Source organism: Hemibagrus wyckioides, linkage group LG28 (genome assembly GCF_019097595.1).
Source record: "Hemibagrus wyckioides isolate EC202008001 linkage group LG28, SWU_Hwy_1.0, whole genome shotgun sequence".
Taxonomy (NCBI): Eukaryota; Metazoa; Chordata; class Actinopteri; order Siluriformes; family Bagridae; genus Hemibagrus; species Hemibagrus wyckioides.
This window is the reverse complement of record NC_080737.1, coordinates 8,695,128-8,712,024: the sequence shown is the minus strand read 5'-3', so window position 1 is coordinate 8,712,024 and position 16,897 is coordinate 8,695,128. Positions and strand designations below refer to the sequence as shown.

At 39.7% G+C, this 16,897-nt stretch overlaps 1 protein-coding gene across 6 annotated transcripts in view; it reads right to left on the bottom strand.

Annotated features, from left to right (window-relative positions):
* The window catches only part of dab2ipb (DAB2 interacting protein b), a 175,249-nt gene that overhangs the window by 8,598 nt on the left and 149,754 nt on the right, over nt 1-16,897 (bottom strand). For all 6 annotated transcript variants that reach the window (XM_058382729.1, XM_058382730.1, XM_058382733.1 and 3 more), the window contains 8 exons: nt 9,584-9,728; nt 6,697-6,841; nt 5,690-5,926; nt 5,328-5,529; nt 3,948-4,126; nt 2,941-3,814; nt 2,009-2,131; nt 198-400 (listed from right to left, as the gene is read on the bottom strand). In XM_058382729.1, coding sequence (XP_058238712.1) covers nt 198-400; nt 2,009-2,131; nt 2,941-3,814; nt 3,948-4,126; nt 5,328-5,529; nt 5,690-5,926; nt 6,697-6,841; nt 9,584-9,728 — 2,108 coding nt within the window. The remainder of the gene's footprint in view (nt 1-197; nt 401-2,008; nt 2,132-2,940; nt 3,815-3,947; nt 4,127-5,327; nt 5,530-5,689; nt 5,927-6,696; nt 6,842-9,583; nt 9,729-16,897) is intronic.

The following is a 16,897-nucleotide window of genomic DNA, read 5'->3' as shown; positions in this document are numbered from 1 at the left end:
TTAAAAGATATAAGGCATTTAAAAAAGGAGAGACTAGTCAAGGAACGGGCAACTGGTATTAGCTGCTATAATGTAAGTGACAACAGGAGCTAAAGTGTTTCATGGATGATTTACAATAAAGGGATAACAGGGTACAGTATGCAAAGAACCATGAAGAAGACACTGGAACAGAGATCACATACTAGTCTGTCGCTCACCTACTAATGATGCTCTTCATCTGCAGCTCTTTGTCCTCCTGCTGGCGGTGGAGTCTCTGCTCGGCTTCCTCCAGACGGTTCTGGTATTGAAGCAGCAGCTGCTGAGCCTGATCGTCCTGAGAGTGCAGCCGAACCTCACACTGCTCCAGCTGCTGCACACACACACGAAGCTGATCCTGCAGCACAGATATCTCTGCCTGATACTGACAGAGACAGAGATCATGAGTGACAGTAAGTACACTAACACACACACACACACACACACACAGACATGCCCTGCATCTGCAGTCGCAATTAGTTTATTTACAGTCTCCTCCAAAATTATTGGAACAGCAAGGCCAATTCTTTCGTTTTTGCAATACATTTGGGTTTGAGATCAAAATAAGAATGAATTGATCAGATTTTTAGTTATAATTTCCTGATTTTTACATGGGTTAAACAATTATAAATCCATGTTAAAGTGAATGTTTGAACAGTTAATGGCTCTCAACGCCTTTTGTGTGAAGTGCCAGTTTTTTGTCTAAAAAGATAAACCAACTTGAAGACCAGAGAGCTGTCTATGGGAGAAAAGCCGGCCATTTTGATAGTAAGAAAAGAAGTGAGATCGATTAGAGCAATTGCACAAGCATTGGGCGCCACCAGTACAACAATTTAGAGTGTCCTAAAAAAGAAAAGAAAATGGTGTCATGACATCCAGACCTCAGAAAGATCAACTCAGACATCAGAAATACTGCAAACAAGAGACACAGTATGCAACCACATATTGTGTGTTATTTACTTTAATATAGAGATGAATATGATACAAGAAATAGGAACATACAGTCTTAAAGTGTTAAGACTGTATGTTCCTATTTCTTATATCATATTCATCTCTATATTCAACTCAAATGTCTTAAGTGAATTGCAAGAAGAATTGGCCTTGTTGTTTCAATACAGAGGGGACGGTAAGTACAGAAAACCTCATCTTTTTCCCTTGCTCTGCTTTAAATGGTTGTGTATACACACTCAGGAATAAAGAGTGAGAAACAATGTGTACCTAACCTTGCATGTACTATAAAAAATGCTTTAAAAAAAAAAAAGATAAACTGCGGAAGATGATAACTTTTTTAAGCTGTCTTCCACTGTCTCAGCTTCAACCACATGCACTTTGAGTGACATTAATGCCGGTGTCTGAACTGTCGACTTCTAACTTGCATGTAAAAGATTTTTGGACTCCTCCTTGTCACATACGATGTTTCCGATGCTCTATATTTCATTAACATGACTTTATTGTACAGCAGGTTGACACGCTGAGTTCAGCCTCTGTTCTGTCTTCAGTGCACTGCTGTTAAAAAATGACGTTTGTTTTCCCTTGAAAAAGAGTTTTGTTTTTCTTTTCATTCCTTCACACCAAGAAAGCAAGACATTCAATAACTAAATATATCCCAGCAAATAGGAATTACTGACATTATTATACTAGAAATGGCTTTTCAGGCTTTTTATTGAGGGATATATTTTAAAAAGGGATGATTGACTAAACACAAGCTGCCAAATTACTCTGTAGAGAGAACATGTGCATATGATATACAGCATGGAAATTGAAAGCAAGAGGATCTTACAAAGGGTCACAATCATTATTTTATCATTAAGATAAATGTTTTTTCTAAATCCCATATATTTTGTTAATTTTATAAATTAACAGTTAACTTATATATTTATTTATTTACTGCTTAAATACTTCATGTTTTAATATTTACATTATTATTATAGAATGGTAGAAATGTTGGTGTGTGTGTGTGTGTGTGTGTGCGTGTGTGTGTTTAGATTATTACCTTCTCATTGAGCACCTGATCGTCCCTGCGTGGATCTGTCTCTGAGTCCTGCTCTAAGTATGGCACATTCATTAACCATGCAGCCGTACGATCCAGCGCACTGGGGATCACAGGGGAAGGGGCCTAATACACAAACACACACACGCACACGCACACGCACACGCACACGCACACACACACACACACACACACACGCACACACAGGCATGAGTACAGCTGAGTCATAAAACATGACTTCTGGGAACATCATTCAGATAACAACTCAGAAGAAACTGTTATTTTTATTTGTATTATTATTATCATTTAATTTTTGTATTTAATTTATTATTTTTTAAGCAATCAGATGTATTTTTTTTGTTTGTGGGCGATGAGATGTCCTAGATTACACAGTCATCGATTCGTGGACAGATATTGTATGGCCTTGGTAACCTCACAGTCAATAATGAGAGACCGAGAGAGAGATGTTGTTGGTGCCCTAGGGTTTCCATCAATCATTCAGGCCAGATCAATCAAATCCCCAGAGAGAGTCCAAAGCATTGAGAGGAAATGCCCTTCCTGTCCCCTTCAGAGTACAATTATGATCATCGACTGCAGTCCATATGCTGAGGGCAAACCCCCAGATTGCAATTACAGCCCTTTACTGTAGGAAGTACATTTCTGTGGTAAGAATAGTTTCTTTAATGCATTCTATTATAAAGGAACTATAGCCAATATGATCCTGCAGAGCAGATCGCAAGGATCTGTCAATAGAATATTAGTCGTGCTGTCAGGAACTTGCATGCTTGGTGGTAAATTGTTGGTAAGTGGGTGGAATAAAACATGATGGGAAATGCTGTTGTAAGAAAATGATCAGGTTTGGGGTGGTAACATCAGTACCTCATGGATCATGCATTCATACAAAAACAATACAAACGCAAACAAGAGAAACAAACCTTGTGCTGTGACCTCTGTTTTGTCTCAGGACTGTCCCCTTTGGATGACAAGCTCTGTTGACGGAGTCTCGCACCACTCCCCGGCCAATCAGGCGATGATGAAACGGCACTGCCGCTCGAGGGCCGTGGGTAAGGGGCAGAGCTCAGCATGCTGGGAGGAGTCCGTCCATGCGGGATGGCAACCTGCGTGGGTGGTGGTGGTTGGTCGATTCGCCGCTGGGGAGCGGCGCTGTTCTGCCGTGGCACTGCAGCTTGGCATCCTCCATGCTGTGCTTCTGTAAGTGAGAGCTGCCTTCTTGAAAACTCCCCAGAGCGTCTGATCAACTCGTCCCCGACCCCACCCCCTTGGTTCAGGAAGCTGAGTTTCCCACATCCAGCTTCCTCGTTGTTGCTGTGCGAGCTGAGAGAGCTGTGACATTCCGAGCCAGAGTCTCCACCAGTTGCGACTCTCGGAGACAAAGGCAATCCTGCTGCCATCTGGTACACAGGGTTCTGGAAGGACAGAGGGGCAAGGAGCTGAACCGGCCTGCCTGGCACCACCTCTCCTGCTGTATTTGTTGACTTCTGCCCCACCTTCTGAAGCGTGGGGCCTCCAGATGGGTTGCACTGAGGCGTCCGGGTGTTCCAAGCCACCATGTGCTTCTCAACAGCACCTTCTGGTGAGACTGGGATGAGTTCCAAGGACCTGGTGGCTTCCTGTAAGTCCACCAAGGATAGGCTTTTAGCGCCATTGGACAGGCCAAGTTCAGGCTCATTGGCCTCAGAGTAGCTGGAGCTGCGGGCGGGTGAGCCATGGACACCTGAGGAACGCGTCACGAAAAACAGGTCCTTGTTCTCTGGAGTTGGTGAGGGGAGGCGGGTGAAGTCGACCAGGCTAAGTTAATGGAAAGAGGGAAAAATGAAAAGCCTGCTAAGCTGCTAAAGGACTTTAAAATGCACAACAGATCTGATACAGAGCATAACAGAACACAGATGGAACAGATTTTTATGATGTATTTTTGTGTTACCCTGATAAATCACTGTCCATGGTCATTTTCTGCAGGCTACTAGAGACGCTGCACCCAGCAGGCGGAGGGGATGGAGTGCTATCAGACGGCGCAGCTGCCTGAACACTTGCTGGATTAGTCAGTGCTGTGTGAACATCTCTGAGGATTCTGGGTAATGGACCCAGTTTACTGGTGGCAGTCTAAAAAGACAGACATCAAAGGCAAGATTAAACAACTTGCCTATAATAGACTTATAAAATCTGCAAGGACACAAAAAGCATCTTAAAGGTGCTGAGCAGTGGTGGCTCAGTGGTTAAGGGTCTGGGCAACTAAGCAGATGGTCGTGGGTTTTAAGCCCCAGGACCACCAGCCTGCCACTGTTGGGGGGTTAATCTCTGCTCCATGTGAACTGTATCATGTCTGACCCCTTCTTAACAAGCTGGGATATTTAATGAAAAGAGTATCACTGTGCTGTAAAGTATATCTGACAAATTAAGGCTCCTTCTTCTAAAAAGTATAGAATTCATTGTTTGAGATTCCCTTTTAACAGAGAGCAGTGAGAAGTGACCATAAAAAAATGGGAAAGTTCCTTCGTCTGTGACACTAACTGCATGAGAACACGAAAAAAGCTTGTGCATTTCCATTTCAAGCCCTCTGAGGGCAAGCAAGACTCTATAGTGCCACTGAAAACTGTGAGAAGCCTTTAGCTGAGACTGACTTTCAGAAGCGTCAACACTTTTTCGGAGGTATTTAAAAATAAAATAAAGCTTTAAATGTTTGGCCTACTTTGAATCCTTAAATGATTTAAATGGATTGGTTTCTGTGGTGTTGTGTGCTACAGAAATGTGCCATGCTTTTGAGATCAAAGGATGTACAGGCAGAGAGAGAGAGAGAGAGAGAGACAGAGAGAAAGAGAGAGAGAGAGGAATCTAATATCCATCCTCTAAAATGTGCCACTCAGTACTCTACCACTAGATACCCTATGGATTGTTCTCGAATCAATTTTTGATGCTTTCCTACTGTTTATCTAACTATTAATCAGTAACAGTCACTGGGAGGCCAATGGAGTTCTCATGTACAGCTCAAAACCTGTGAGAGAAAAAGTGATGGATTATGTAAACACACTATTCATAATTTAACTCCAAAGTGCAACTGTGAAAAAAAACGTTTCCTTTTTGGAGACCAAAGTTGCTTTATGGAGATGAAGTGGAGTTTGCACTTGGAGCATAAGGGGGAACTACGAACATACAAAAATGATGAAAAGGGTTTTTTCCTACTGATAACAGAAACAGTATTAAAAATTGGAACTCAATCAATATCGTGTGTAATGATTCACTATGTCAGGGGCTAAAAGATCAATCAAGCTCATATCTCCTCTAGCTAGAGATTAACAGGGCCCACCTGATCCATTTGAAACACGACCTCAGCTAGTAAGGAGTGCAGTGTGGAGAGCTCACGGCCAAGGTCGATGTAGCCTTCGAAGCCGGCCGTGTTGGAGATAGTCTCGGGGTTGGAGATCTCGAGTAGAAAGCGCTGCATGTTGGTCCACTCGTGCTCCAAAAACTGGTTCATGAAGGACATGTATTCCTCCTTATTGCCGAACCTAGCAGACAGAAACCATTTGAATCATGCTGCTTTATCATAAATATTGCTAATATTACATATAGAAAAAAATATTTAAAAAATCTATAGCTATAAAATAGAAGAAAAGTTAAAGGTGAGTCATACAGTAAACAATATCCGTATATAAGACAGGTACACACTTGGCGAAGTTGGCGAGGTTCTGTGTGACCTTAGCGATGAGCGTGAGCGTACGAGCCGTGCGTTCGTCTGGATACTCCTGCGTCAGGTTAAACAGGGATGGAGACATGATGGCCGGACACAGGAAACGCAAAAACAATGAGGCACTAATCAGACGCTCGCTGATGTCCGGACGCCCGCGGTTACTGCATTCCTGCCTCCAGGATGCAAAGACTTCTTTCAGTTCTCGTGGAAAAACACTGCAAAAAAAATCAGAAATTACAAGTAGCTGTTTGGGATGTTTAGAGATCTGAGTAACAGTCAATATGCTTTCAACAACAGTACAGTACAGGGTTTAAAGACTTTTATTTTTCTTTTATTTTTTCATTTTTATAGCGTTTGTGTAAATTGAATTAATTTTTTAAAATATATTTTCTAAATAAATATTTTTAAATGCTTAACAAATGTTTACAGTTTAAAAAGAATTTTAAAAATGTTTATTTATGTTTATTTATAAATGTTTTGTAAATATTGTTTCATACGAATATTACAATTATACTAAGTAACTTTAGTAAATTTTCGGGTTTTAAAATGCTTTGTAAATATTTAGGCCTTAAAAAGTTTTGTAAATGTTTGTGTTAAACAAAACATTTAATAAATTTAATGATGTAAAATATTTCGGGTTTAAAATATTTACTAAGTATTCAAAGTTCAAAAAATGGAAATGTTTAGGGTTTAAACATGTTTAGGAAATGCTAAAAATTGTTGATGTTAAAAGTGTTAAGTCAATGTTTAGGGTTTATTAGTGTTTCCTAAAAATATTAAAAGGCAATTGCTATTTATATTTTATTCAATTAATATTCATTTATATTTAACATTAGTGTAAGCCTATAGATTAAAATCCTTTAAAAAAAAAAAAAGCAGGAATGTTATCAGTGTTATTGCATTCTGTAAATAATAACTAGCTATTAGTGAGTAATTAAGTATTTCTTTAGGAAAATGCACAGTTCCTCGGCTTTCTTCGACTTACCAGTAGGAGTTAATGATTTTGCAGAAAGCCAGTTCGCAGCACATCTTCAGGTTGCTCTGGTGTTCAGGGAGGTCACTGGCTGAACATTTCGAAGGGTCCACTTCACAATTTTCATCTGACTCATACAGAGCTTTTATAAACTCCCCTAATGAAAAAGAAATCGAGAGCAAAGTGAAAAGGAGTGAATGAACGACCTTGACAGTCGTTTCCACCCATCATATCTAAAAGAGCAAATGTTTTTTGAAGAGATTTCTGACGGTAGAATAGCTTTGTGCCTAATTGTGGCTCACTAATTTGGCAGCTAGGGGGCTCTCTAACTTTCCAGTTCAATCTCCCATCAGAGACAACTGATCTTCTACATTCATTTTTCAGCTTTTTGCGAAGAGAGTCAAGTGAGTCACTGTGACTAATATCCCCTACTTCATAAAGCATAAAGGCAGTGGCAGTGTAACTGAAACACTCAGCGTTTCCTTTCAGCTGTCACATATGGGTTTTATGGCCCAATTTAGCCTTCGTGAGATCGATTTTGTTGAAGTATAAATTTAATAAAAAGCATGAAATAAAAGCTGAATGACAGCCACTGTAAAACGAACCATAATAAAGTGCAATTACATTTGATTTGTGTCATTTTTAATAAAACGAAACGGCCATTTTCTTACATAAGCCCAAAACCAGACCTCTAACAAGCAAGCCAAAGACGACAGTAGAAAGAAAAAGAAAGAAAGAAAAAAAAAAAACTTCTTTGTGATGCTTTTTCAAAGATGCAGAGAGGAACTCAAAAACATAAGTTGTCCTTCTCCTGGACACTTCACCAGTTTAGAATGGTATTAGACTTGCGCTGGTGAATAGAGCTGTATTTTCAGACACAGAATCTGAATGAATGATAAAAAGTCTTGACTTCTAGCCATGTAATTCACCTTTTGCTCATTTTGAATATAATCTAATCAAGTCAAAACAATTTTTTTGTTGTTGTTCATATATATCAAAAAATCCTTTTTGATTCTCCTTTTGTCATCAATTTTCTTTTGAAGAAACAAGCATAAACCCCAAACCTACATCCTAATTAAATAGGCTTGATTTAAAAGGAAATAAATCAACTAAGCAGTTGATAATTTTCCAATAACACCAAGCGCCAAGTGTATTATTTTTCCTATAATAGCAATTTGCTAATTTTTTATTTTTTAATTCTATTAAAACTCAATGTCATATCCATTGTCTTGAATTTAATAAAACCTTTTTTTTTTGTGCATAACTTTTGTAAAGCTATACCAGAAACAATCGAATAGAGGTTTATAGAGCAACAGAAATCAGGATAAAGATGATTTAAAGGAAATTTACTGCCCTTTTCTTATTTTCCTGTCCATCAGCATGGACACTATGCATGAAAAGGTACGATTAGATTGACGGTAGATGCCATTAACTAATTCCTGTCTATAAAGCAGGTCAACGATGAAGACACGTCACTATTCCGTTCTGTAGGGACACTGGTTTACCTCATATAACCCTGAGCAGAGGACAACACAGTGTGTGTACTGGGATTGATGAGTGTCACATAGCTGATGCTGAGCCACAGCGACTCATCTGGTGCTGATCATCCTAATGATTTCATCCGCCTCACTCGCTGTTTCAATCATCCACACAGTAAAAAAAAAAAGGTTCTCCCTCTCAAGTAATCAGCACACACACACACACACGCAGGTCCTGTCCTTGCGTTGTCCTTTCCGTGGCTCTCAGTCAATCTTGAGGCGCGAGCTGTTCAATAATTCAGCCGAGCTTCACAAGTCGAGTTAATCGGAGAAAAACAGCTCTACATTATTCAACACTGCCAAATGTGCTCCTAATGGAAACCTAAAGGGAGATTCCACACAAAGGCTGGATTTCTTTCTTTCTCTCTCTCTCTCTCTCTCTCTCTCTCAGATACACACTCATGGTTATGAGGTTCCTTGGCACAGGTATAAATAGTGTAAAACTTACAGCTATATATATTGCAAATAAACAACTAGCAATTTTTTATTCTTTTTTGGTTTTTTTTCTTACACAGCTTGGAAGACCATTTACCTGTGTGTGTGTGTGTGTGTGTGTGTGTGAGGAGATGGCAAAAAAAGGACAGTCTCCTAACAACATGGACGCTTTAGTTCAAAAACATTCAAGTGTCTCGGACGAAGCATGTGTTAGCCTTCACCCTTCATGTTTGGTAACAAGATTTTAATACCATTGTGGGTCATCATGACAATTTTAACAATCTGTATTAAGAAATACACACACCATCTTTTTAATGCATTCTATTGGCTACCAGCTGCTATGGTGAGGACCAATCAGGATCATTGCTTTTTTTCCTGGTTCTGTTTGAGAGCTACTAAATAGCTAGCTAACCAAATGTTTTCCAACGTCTCTGCTTTTGTGCAAAGCTTCCCTTTATAATGACACGAAAATGAATGTATCTATATTAATATGATTCACACTGAGGATTACACAATATCTGAAATAGTAATACCATTTATATACCATTTATGATAGTGATGTCCAGTACTGTTATTTTCAGACACAGCTTATCTCTGTTTCCAAGCTTTTGAAAACAAGGTCACCTACTTTTTTAAAGAACAAAAACACCAGCTGAAAAAGAGAAGCTGGTGAAGGCTCTAGTGTGGATAAATATAAAGTCGTCTCTTTCATGTCATCACTTACGTTATACCAAATACATCACATCCGTCCCTAACTGTTACAAAGCACTGGCACTGGAGACTCCTTCCATAAATATTCCTTTTTACTAATCACGCACTCTGAGGCACTGTCATTTCAATTATTCCCATAGATGTAGCAGAGGACAATGCAGAAGCTAACAAGCAGAGCCTGTTTCTCATTTCCTCATATGCTTTTCAGTTCTTACCCAGTGCATCCTGAAGATATTTCTGGCCCACAAGTTTGAGATACTCCTCAATGGCTTTGGTGCCCAGTGTGTTCTCACGAAAGATCAAGTGCTCGTTCTCGCCGCATCGGTCCACCTCAGACATCATCAGGTCCGTCAGGAAGTCCTGGATGGACAGACAAACAACAAACTAGTAAACAAAAAGTCTGTTTACAGTTTACAAACAGCACATGTCAGCTTTAAGTTATATTTAATGCTGAGGAACGTCGTCTGAGAAACAAGCAAGTTCCTGTTTTTAGTTTTGTTATATATAACCATCCTTCCTACAGCAATGCAACCTATCATGAGACCGCCATAATAAATAGAACTTTGATGAGTGTAACTAAGTTAACCATGGTTGTACTCTGTTTAAATTTGTGCTGGGAGAGAGAAGCAACAGAGAAGAGGCAGCCCTATTGTTGGGAGATCACGGGTTTGAATCCTTACCAAGCCACAGCCAGCCTATGACCAGAGCCTAGAGCACAGAACTGGACATGTGACTGTGGGTGGAAGCGATGGCATACTCTATATCTCTCTCTGTCTCCCTCCGTTCAAAGTGGCACTGTCTAATTCTAGACATCTGTAAGGTCATATATGTGGAAGAGGGCAGACTTCCTATTCATAACAAAGCTTCCTCTGAGTAGGTATGTTCAGACACACCTGTTTCTATCAATACAAATTTCAATTCAATTCAGTTGTAGATTCTGAGTGTTTATACACTATATTGGCAAAAGTTTTGGGACACTCCTCTAAATCACTGAAATCAAGTGTTGTTTTTCAGGAGCTGGGCTCGGCCCCTTAGTTCCAGTGAAAGGTAATGCTACAGCATACCAAGACACGTTCATGCTCCCAACTTTGTGGGAACAGTTTGGGGATGACCCCTTCCTGTTTCAACATGACTGCACACCAGTGCACAAAGCAAGGTCCATAAAGACATGGATGAGTGAGTTTGGTGTGGAGGAACTTGACTGGAATGCACTTGAAAGAACACCTTTGTGATGAATTAGAGTGGAGACTGTGAGCCAGGCCTTCTCGTCCAACATCAGTCCCTGACCTCACAAATGCACTTCTAGAGCAATGGTCCAAAATTCCCAGAAACGCATTCCTAAACCTTCCAAGAAGAGTTGAAGCTGTTATAGCTGTAAGGGGCGGGCCAACTCCATATTACATTCCTGTGCATGGAAAGGCAGACGTCCTAAAACTTTTGCCAATATAGTGTATGTTTCCTAAACATTGCAAGCAGATTCAAGTATTTGTTTACATGTGCACTACTGTACATACAATACATTCCATCATGTTCACACCACTGCACTGTAGACGTTTTGAACTTGATTGAGAATTCATAAAACTCGATTTATTTTATCCTATTTAAAAGATCTACACCACCATTTTCAATCCAGTCAAAATACTTTCAGCCTGATCAAGGCATTTTCATGAAGCTTTTTCAATACGATTAGTAACGGATTATCAGGCTGCATGTAAATGTACTGATTATGTTCCTCTGCCCTGTGATGCTGCAGGAGCAGCAGTATATGTCTCGGATGAAGTACAAACTTAATTAAAACCTTAGAGAACACAAATCGATAATGGAGAGAAAGCACCATTAAAACAAAGTAAGCCATGGTTTAAAGAATATTCATCAGGCAACAAAGAAGAAAGAAAACAGTACTGTGTAAAAAAAACAACTAGCGAAGGCCAATTTCTTTTGAGCCATTTATCACGTCACGTACTGTAATGTCACGACATCCTCTTGATATGATACAGAGTGGTCCGATTATCACAATGAATTTTTTTTTTTTAAGTCTTAAAGTAACCATGAGAACAAATTTGTTTTGCTAAAACGAAGACGTGTCGTCATTGACAATACACAAATATAGATTCTCATTAAAACAACAGCAGGAAAGGAAGAAAAAAAGGGAACGCACTTTAGCGTTGATGTACAGATCCGTCCTAATCAAAGCGAACCAGCTGGAAACCAATCAGGAGCTGATTTAGACAGGATGCACACGCTGATCCGAGCAGCCGAGCATCAACAATCCCAAAACACACACAAACAAAAATAATCGAGCAAAACATGACCCTGCGGGTTGGAACTCCTTTATTAGGTTTATAGTGTAAGCATGCACGAGAACCACAGAGGAAAATCACACACACACACACACTCTGCAGGTCCTATATGACTAATATATTAAAGCTAAAGGTCTTGAGTCAGAGTTTTTCTTGTAAATTCATCCTGCAAGCACAATATTGATGTTTCTGACCGTGATCACAGGAGGAGGTGGAAAGTGTGCAGCTTTTGGGTCAGCATTTCTGCTTTCCAAAAAATGTCCGTCCTGTTCAGTCTCCTACAGTTATTCTTGGTAATCTAGATATTGTGGCTACAAACTAAATCGAGTCATTATTTAAACTCGGTGGGTTTGATTTCATGCCTAAAAAAGGGATAATGGGACCTGGAGTATGACAGGAAATGTAATTAAAAAATAGAATAATTGGTTTTGATACTAAATATGACTGGGTTCTGTTGATTGGAAATACAAAAATTAAAAAAAAAAACAAATGGTAATTGCTACAAAAACAAAGCAAAAATTTGGCTAATTTTTAACAATATTTAATTTTTTTTTTTTTACCACCATAACTCTGAGAACTCTTTCGATCTTTATTAAAATAATAATAATAATATCCATGATGAGTTCTTTTTTGGGTGAATCTAAATAAATAAAACGAGGCTGTAGTACACGAGTTTTCCTGTTTGGTGTGATGACATTTACTGTCCCCTATGTAGCTCTATTTAGGCACTTCGTAGCAACCTGTAAACCCCCCCTCCCCTTAAAAAAAGGGCGGGGGGGGGCAAGTGGGGCATTACTGGAGTATTTAATAGAGTAAAACGTAAAAAACATCTTGTCCATATTAAACCATATATCAGGCATTTCATTAAAAACTCAACAAACAAACCAAAAAAAGATCAGTGACTTCAGAATGATGGAACAGGAAGTGCAAAGATTTCCAGGTTTTAGGAACCCCTTCCTCCAGCAGTGTTTTGTCAGAGATGACCATGACCATGACTGACAAACAGTAGTTCCCATTCCAGCCTCTCTCTCTCTCTCTCTCCCCCTCTCTCCTGAAGTGAATAATACAGCATGTCATGTTACTCAGTCTCCAATAACACCAAAGACTCCTTCCAAAGATGCTGAATAAACATCTCCTTAATCATAACAAATGGCACCATATTGACTATGACAGAAATTAAACAGAACCCAATTCGGACCAACGAGAGGCGAGTATCCAGCAGCCCTGTGGTGTGTTTACAGCAACTTAATCATACAGATATCCATGCTGAAATGCAACCTAAGACATTTTTAGAAAGGAAAATCCCATTCAATTGTATTTGTATATTTCTGTAATTGTGTATTATGTGGAATTGTGTAAAAGGAAAAGGAATAAAAACCCCCCCTTGACAGTTACTGGCTGTACTTTCTACACTGATACAGTATGAAATCTTCCTTTTATTAGCATGCACAGGGTCACATTTCTATTCTATTTCTCTTATTACGCTGTGTATTGCATTGTTCATCTCTCTTTCTCTTTATTCAGCCTCTTTTTTTTTTATTATTTATTTATTCAGTAATCTCATTCCTGTTTCTCGCTCTCGTTCTCCTTCATGACGCAGCACAAACGGAAATAGCGCCGAGCTGAATATTCTGTCCCGGACTAGACCCGCGTTTTATTCCTGAACGCCGAGGCGTTATGTAACGGCGTCTTTGACCTCAGTGAGGAAGCAATGCACCGAGCTAATAAAGACATCTCTGAAGACCGTATCTAGGATCTGTATACGCTCGGATCTCACAAAGTTGTGCACTTCTTCTATTCTTCTTCAGACTGAAGATGAAGCATGAACTGAAATGAGGAAAGAGCAGGGATTCTGAGACGAGAAGATTTAACCGTGGTCGCGTATTAAGTATTTCTGGACACATGTGGGCTAGCGTTTGAGCCACCAGGTTTTATTTGTAGGTATGACTAACTGCGGTGTAAGAATAGAAGCAAAGATTAAACTGGCTGTCCAGACAGAGTGCAGAATATACGTGGACACTTTAATAGGAACACCGGCGCCCTAACTCGTCCAGCAGTTACCCGTTCAGTCAGTCATGACATGTTAACATGACACTTCTGCAGAAATGAATGCAAAGTCATCACAACGCGCATAAGCTCTCTTCGATTCATGTGAAGCTTCGATTCATTGATAGCTTCATGCCACAACAATCACAAAATATTACACAATATCCCAAGGGACTGACATGAAATTATGCAAATACACTATATTGGCAAAAGTTTTGGGACAGCTCTACAAATCATTGAATTCAGGTGTTATTTTTCAGAGGTTTGGTTTGGCCCCTTAGTTCCAATGAAAGGAACTCTTAATGCTTCAGCATACCAAGACATTTTGGACAATTTCATTTCATTTCATTTTGGACAATTTCAACTTTGTGGGAACAGTTTGGTGATGACCCCTTCCTGTTCCAACATGACTGCACACCAGTGCACAAAGCAAGGTCCATAAAGACATGGATGAGGGAGTTTGGTGTGGAGGAACTTCACAGAGTTCTAACCTCAACCTGATAGCACACCTCTGTGATGAATTAGAGCAGAGACTGTGAGCCAGACCTTCTCGTCCGACATCAGTGCCTGACCTCACAAAAGCACTTCTAGAGGAATGGTCAAAAATTCCCATAAACACACTCCTAAACCTTCCCAGAAGAGTTGTAGCTGTTATAGCTGTAAAGGGCGGGCCAACTCCATATTACATTCATGTGCATGTAAAGGCAGACGTCCCAAAATGTTTGGCCTACAAAACATGCCTAAATCCGGAATTATTTAACAGCTGGTAAATGATTAGTCATGGCAAGGTTTCTGTTTCTCAATCACTTGTCACTTGCTAGTTATGAAGCGTGACTCACTCCCTTCATTGGTTCATTGTTTGTTTATTAATAGGGAATTTAACATTCAGTATGTATTCCCACCTTGAGACCAAGAATAGGCTCCGGATCTGCTATGACCCTGACCAGAATAAAACTGTCACTGAATATGAATGAAGAGAATGAATAATATTTCCGCAAGAACACTGAACATTTCTGTAGGACAAATTGAATCAGTCGCACCATAGGTAAGACATTTTTTATCGTGAAACTCGCCGTACTTCAAGCAGACAAATAACAGGGAACCACTGAAATACTTTTAAAAATTATTACTGTCTTCATAACATACAAAAATCATCACCTGAACCATAATTCTAATTGTGGGATGATCTTGCTGTTAGCACGTGATGTCATGTGACGCATTAGCATATTTATTTAGCAGCAATTTTAGAACCTGTCTTCATGTATCGTAGCATTATGTTTCCGATATTATTCGTCAGTATTATTCCTAAATCTGCGCTAAAACAGAATATTTACAGCTGTTTGTTTTGTTTTGACACGGCTCGGTAAACAGCTACCGGCTATTCGAAGCACGCAGATATGCAAACATGTTCACACAGCTCGGAAGCGACGCGCTAATCATAACCAGCCTCCGAAAAGAAAAAAAAACAAACTCAGCTAAACTGTTCTTCATCACTGAGGCAGGCAGGAAGACAAACACAAAAACAAACACGCACACAAAAGAAAAAATAAATCGGCTCATAGGAGAAAGAAAGGACGGAATTAAAACGGGGGTAGAAAGTTCAAAACAGCATGGAGTGTGATAAACAAAGACGCAGGAGAGATAATAAAAGTGTGACGGAAGGATTAAAGAAAGGATAAAATCCTGGAGCCTCCTGGTGACTGCATAGCCTGCCAGTGAAAACTAATAAAAGCAAGACCATCTGACAGACACCAGCAATAATGCGTGTGTGTGTATGTGTGTGTGTGTGTGTGTGCAACAAGAGGGAATTTCGAGAGCTGCTGATAACACCATTTCACCAACACTACCTTTTTTAACTGATTAATCCCACATATAGAGTCTCCCAGCAAGAAAGCGACCATTTATTTTTAACTAGAGCTGATTGATTGGTTGATAAGATGTGGGCGTGTCCAGCGAAGCGAAGTGTATACAGATATGGATCGACTTCGGAACTAAACACTGTAGAACCCACACTGCTTCTTGTACAGTACGACACTGCCGAGTTTTATATATCTCACTTCAAAATGCTTCATTCTAGCAGCAAGAAAATTTTATTTGTAGATTGCCGCCGCCCACTGAGAAGCCACTGGCGACTTGCAGAGATAAAATAACTGTGAACGTATCCTGACACATCATACATCATTGTATCACTTGCTAATTTCAATGCTAGGTGGGTTTTTCTTTATTCTTATCAGTTACATTATAACACCTACAAAAAGTTTTTTTCCTCAACTTTGCTTTGAAAAGTTTTAAAGGCAAACGTAATCCTGCGGTGTTTCTGAGAAGCTGCAAAGCCCTCGGTCATGTGTGGGGAAAAATTACAGCCATACTTTATGACTAAGAAAGAAAGAAATTATATTAAAGAAATTGTCCCCATATCTTCGATCATACAGTTTGAGCCCAAAACTTTAAAAAGTAGTCTTTGTCTTTGTCTGCTTGCTTATGTAAGATCTCTTTATGAAAGTCCGTCTCTATGTAGGTGTGATGTTAAATCTTCCTGAACATTCTCTAGCACAGACTCATGGTCGGTGAAACGCCAGTGAATACAAACACACTTTTTAAAACATGTCAATTTCATCACTTGTCAATTGTCATATCTCACCTTTTTGCACATAAATGAGTCATTCTTATTAAAATAGAATATGATTCTGTAATGGTGAATGGAAATATCGCTCCTCAACACACCGCAGCAGACACCAAAGTCCTGTTTGGTGTGTGGGCGGGGTGTTTATGTTACACAAACTAAGCCTGCTTGACCTCGATTTAGTCTTAAGAAAGCATGAAAGTCAATATAAATATCACTGAACAAGCATGTGTGTGTGTGTGTGTGTGTGTTGTGAGTGACCGTATGTGTGATAACCCTGCTGTGTATCTTGGCACTCCCGGGGCATTGTTTTTCGGTCCCTGCATGGCGAGAATGTGGAGTGTGTTTGCGCTTTAGTTGTTGTTGTGAACTTCCTCCACTACATTTCAACATCTGTGCTCCGCATCATCACCAAATCCTCCTGCAAATCGTTCCGAGAAGCAGCTGTGTTTTAAAAAGTCTCCAGTTCCCATGCCCTTCACCTTTTTTTTGCAACACACCTGACTCAATGATAAGCTTCATTATACAATAGCAAGCCTTATCCAATGTTCCTGCTACAG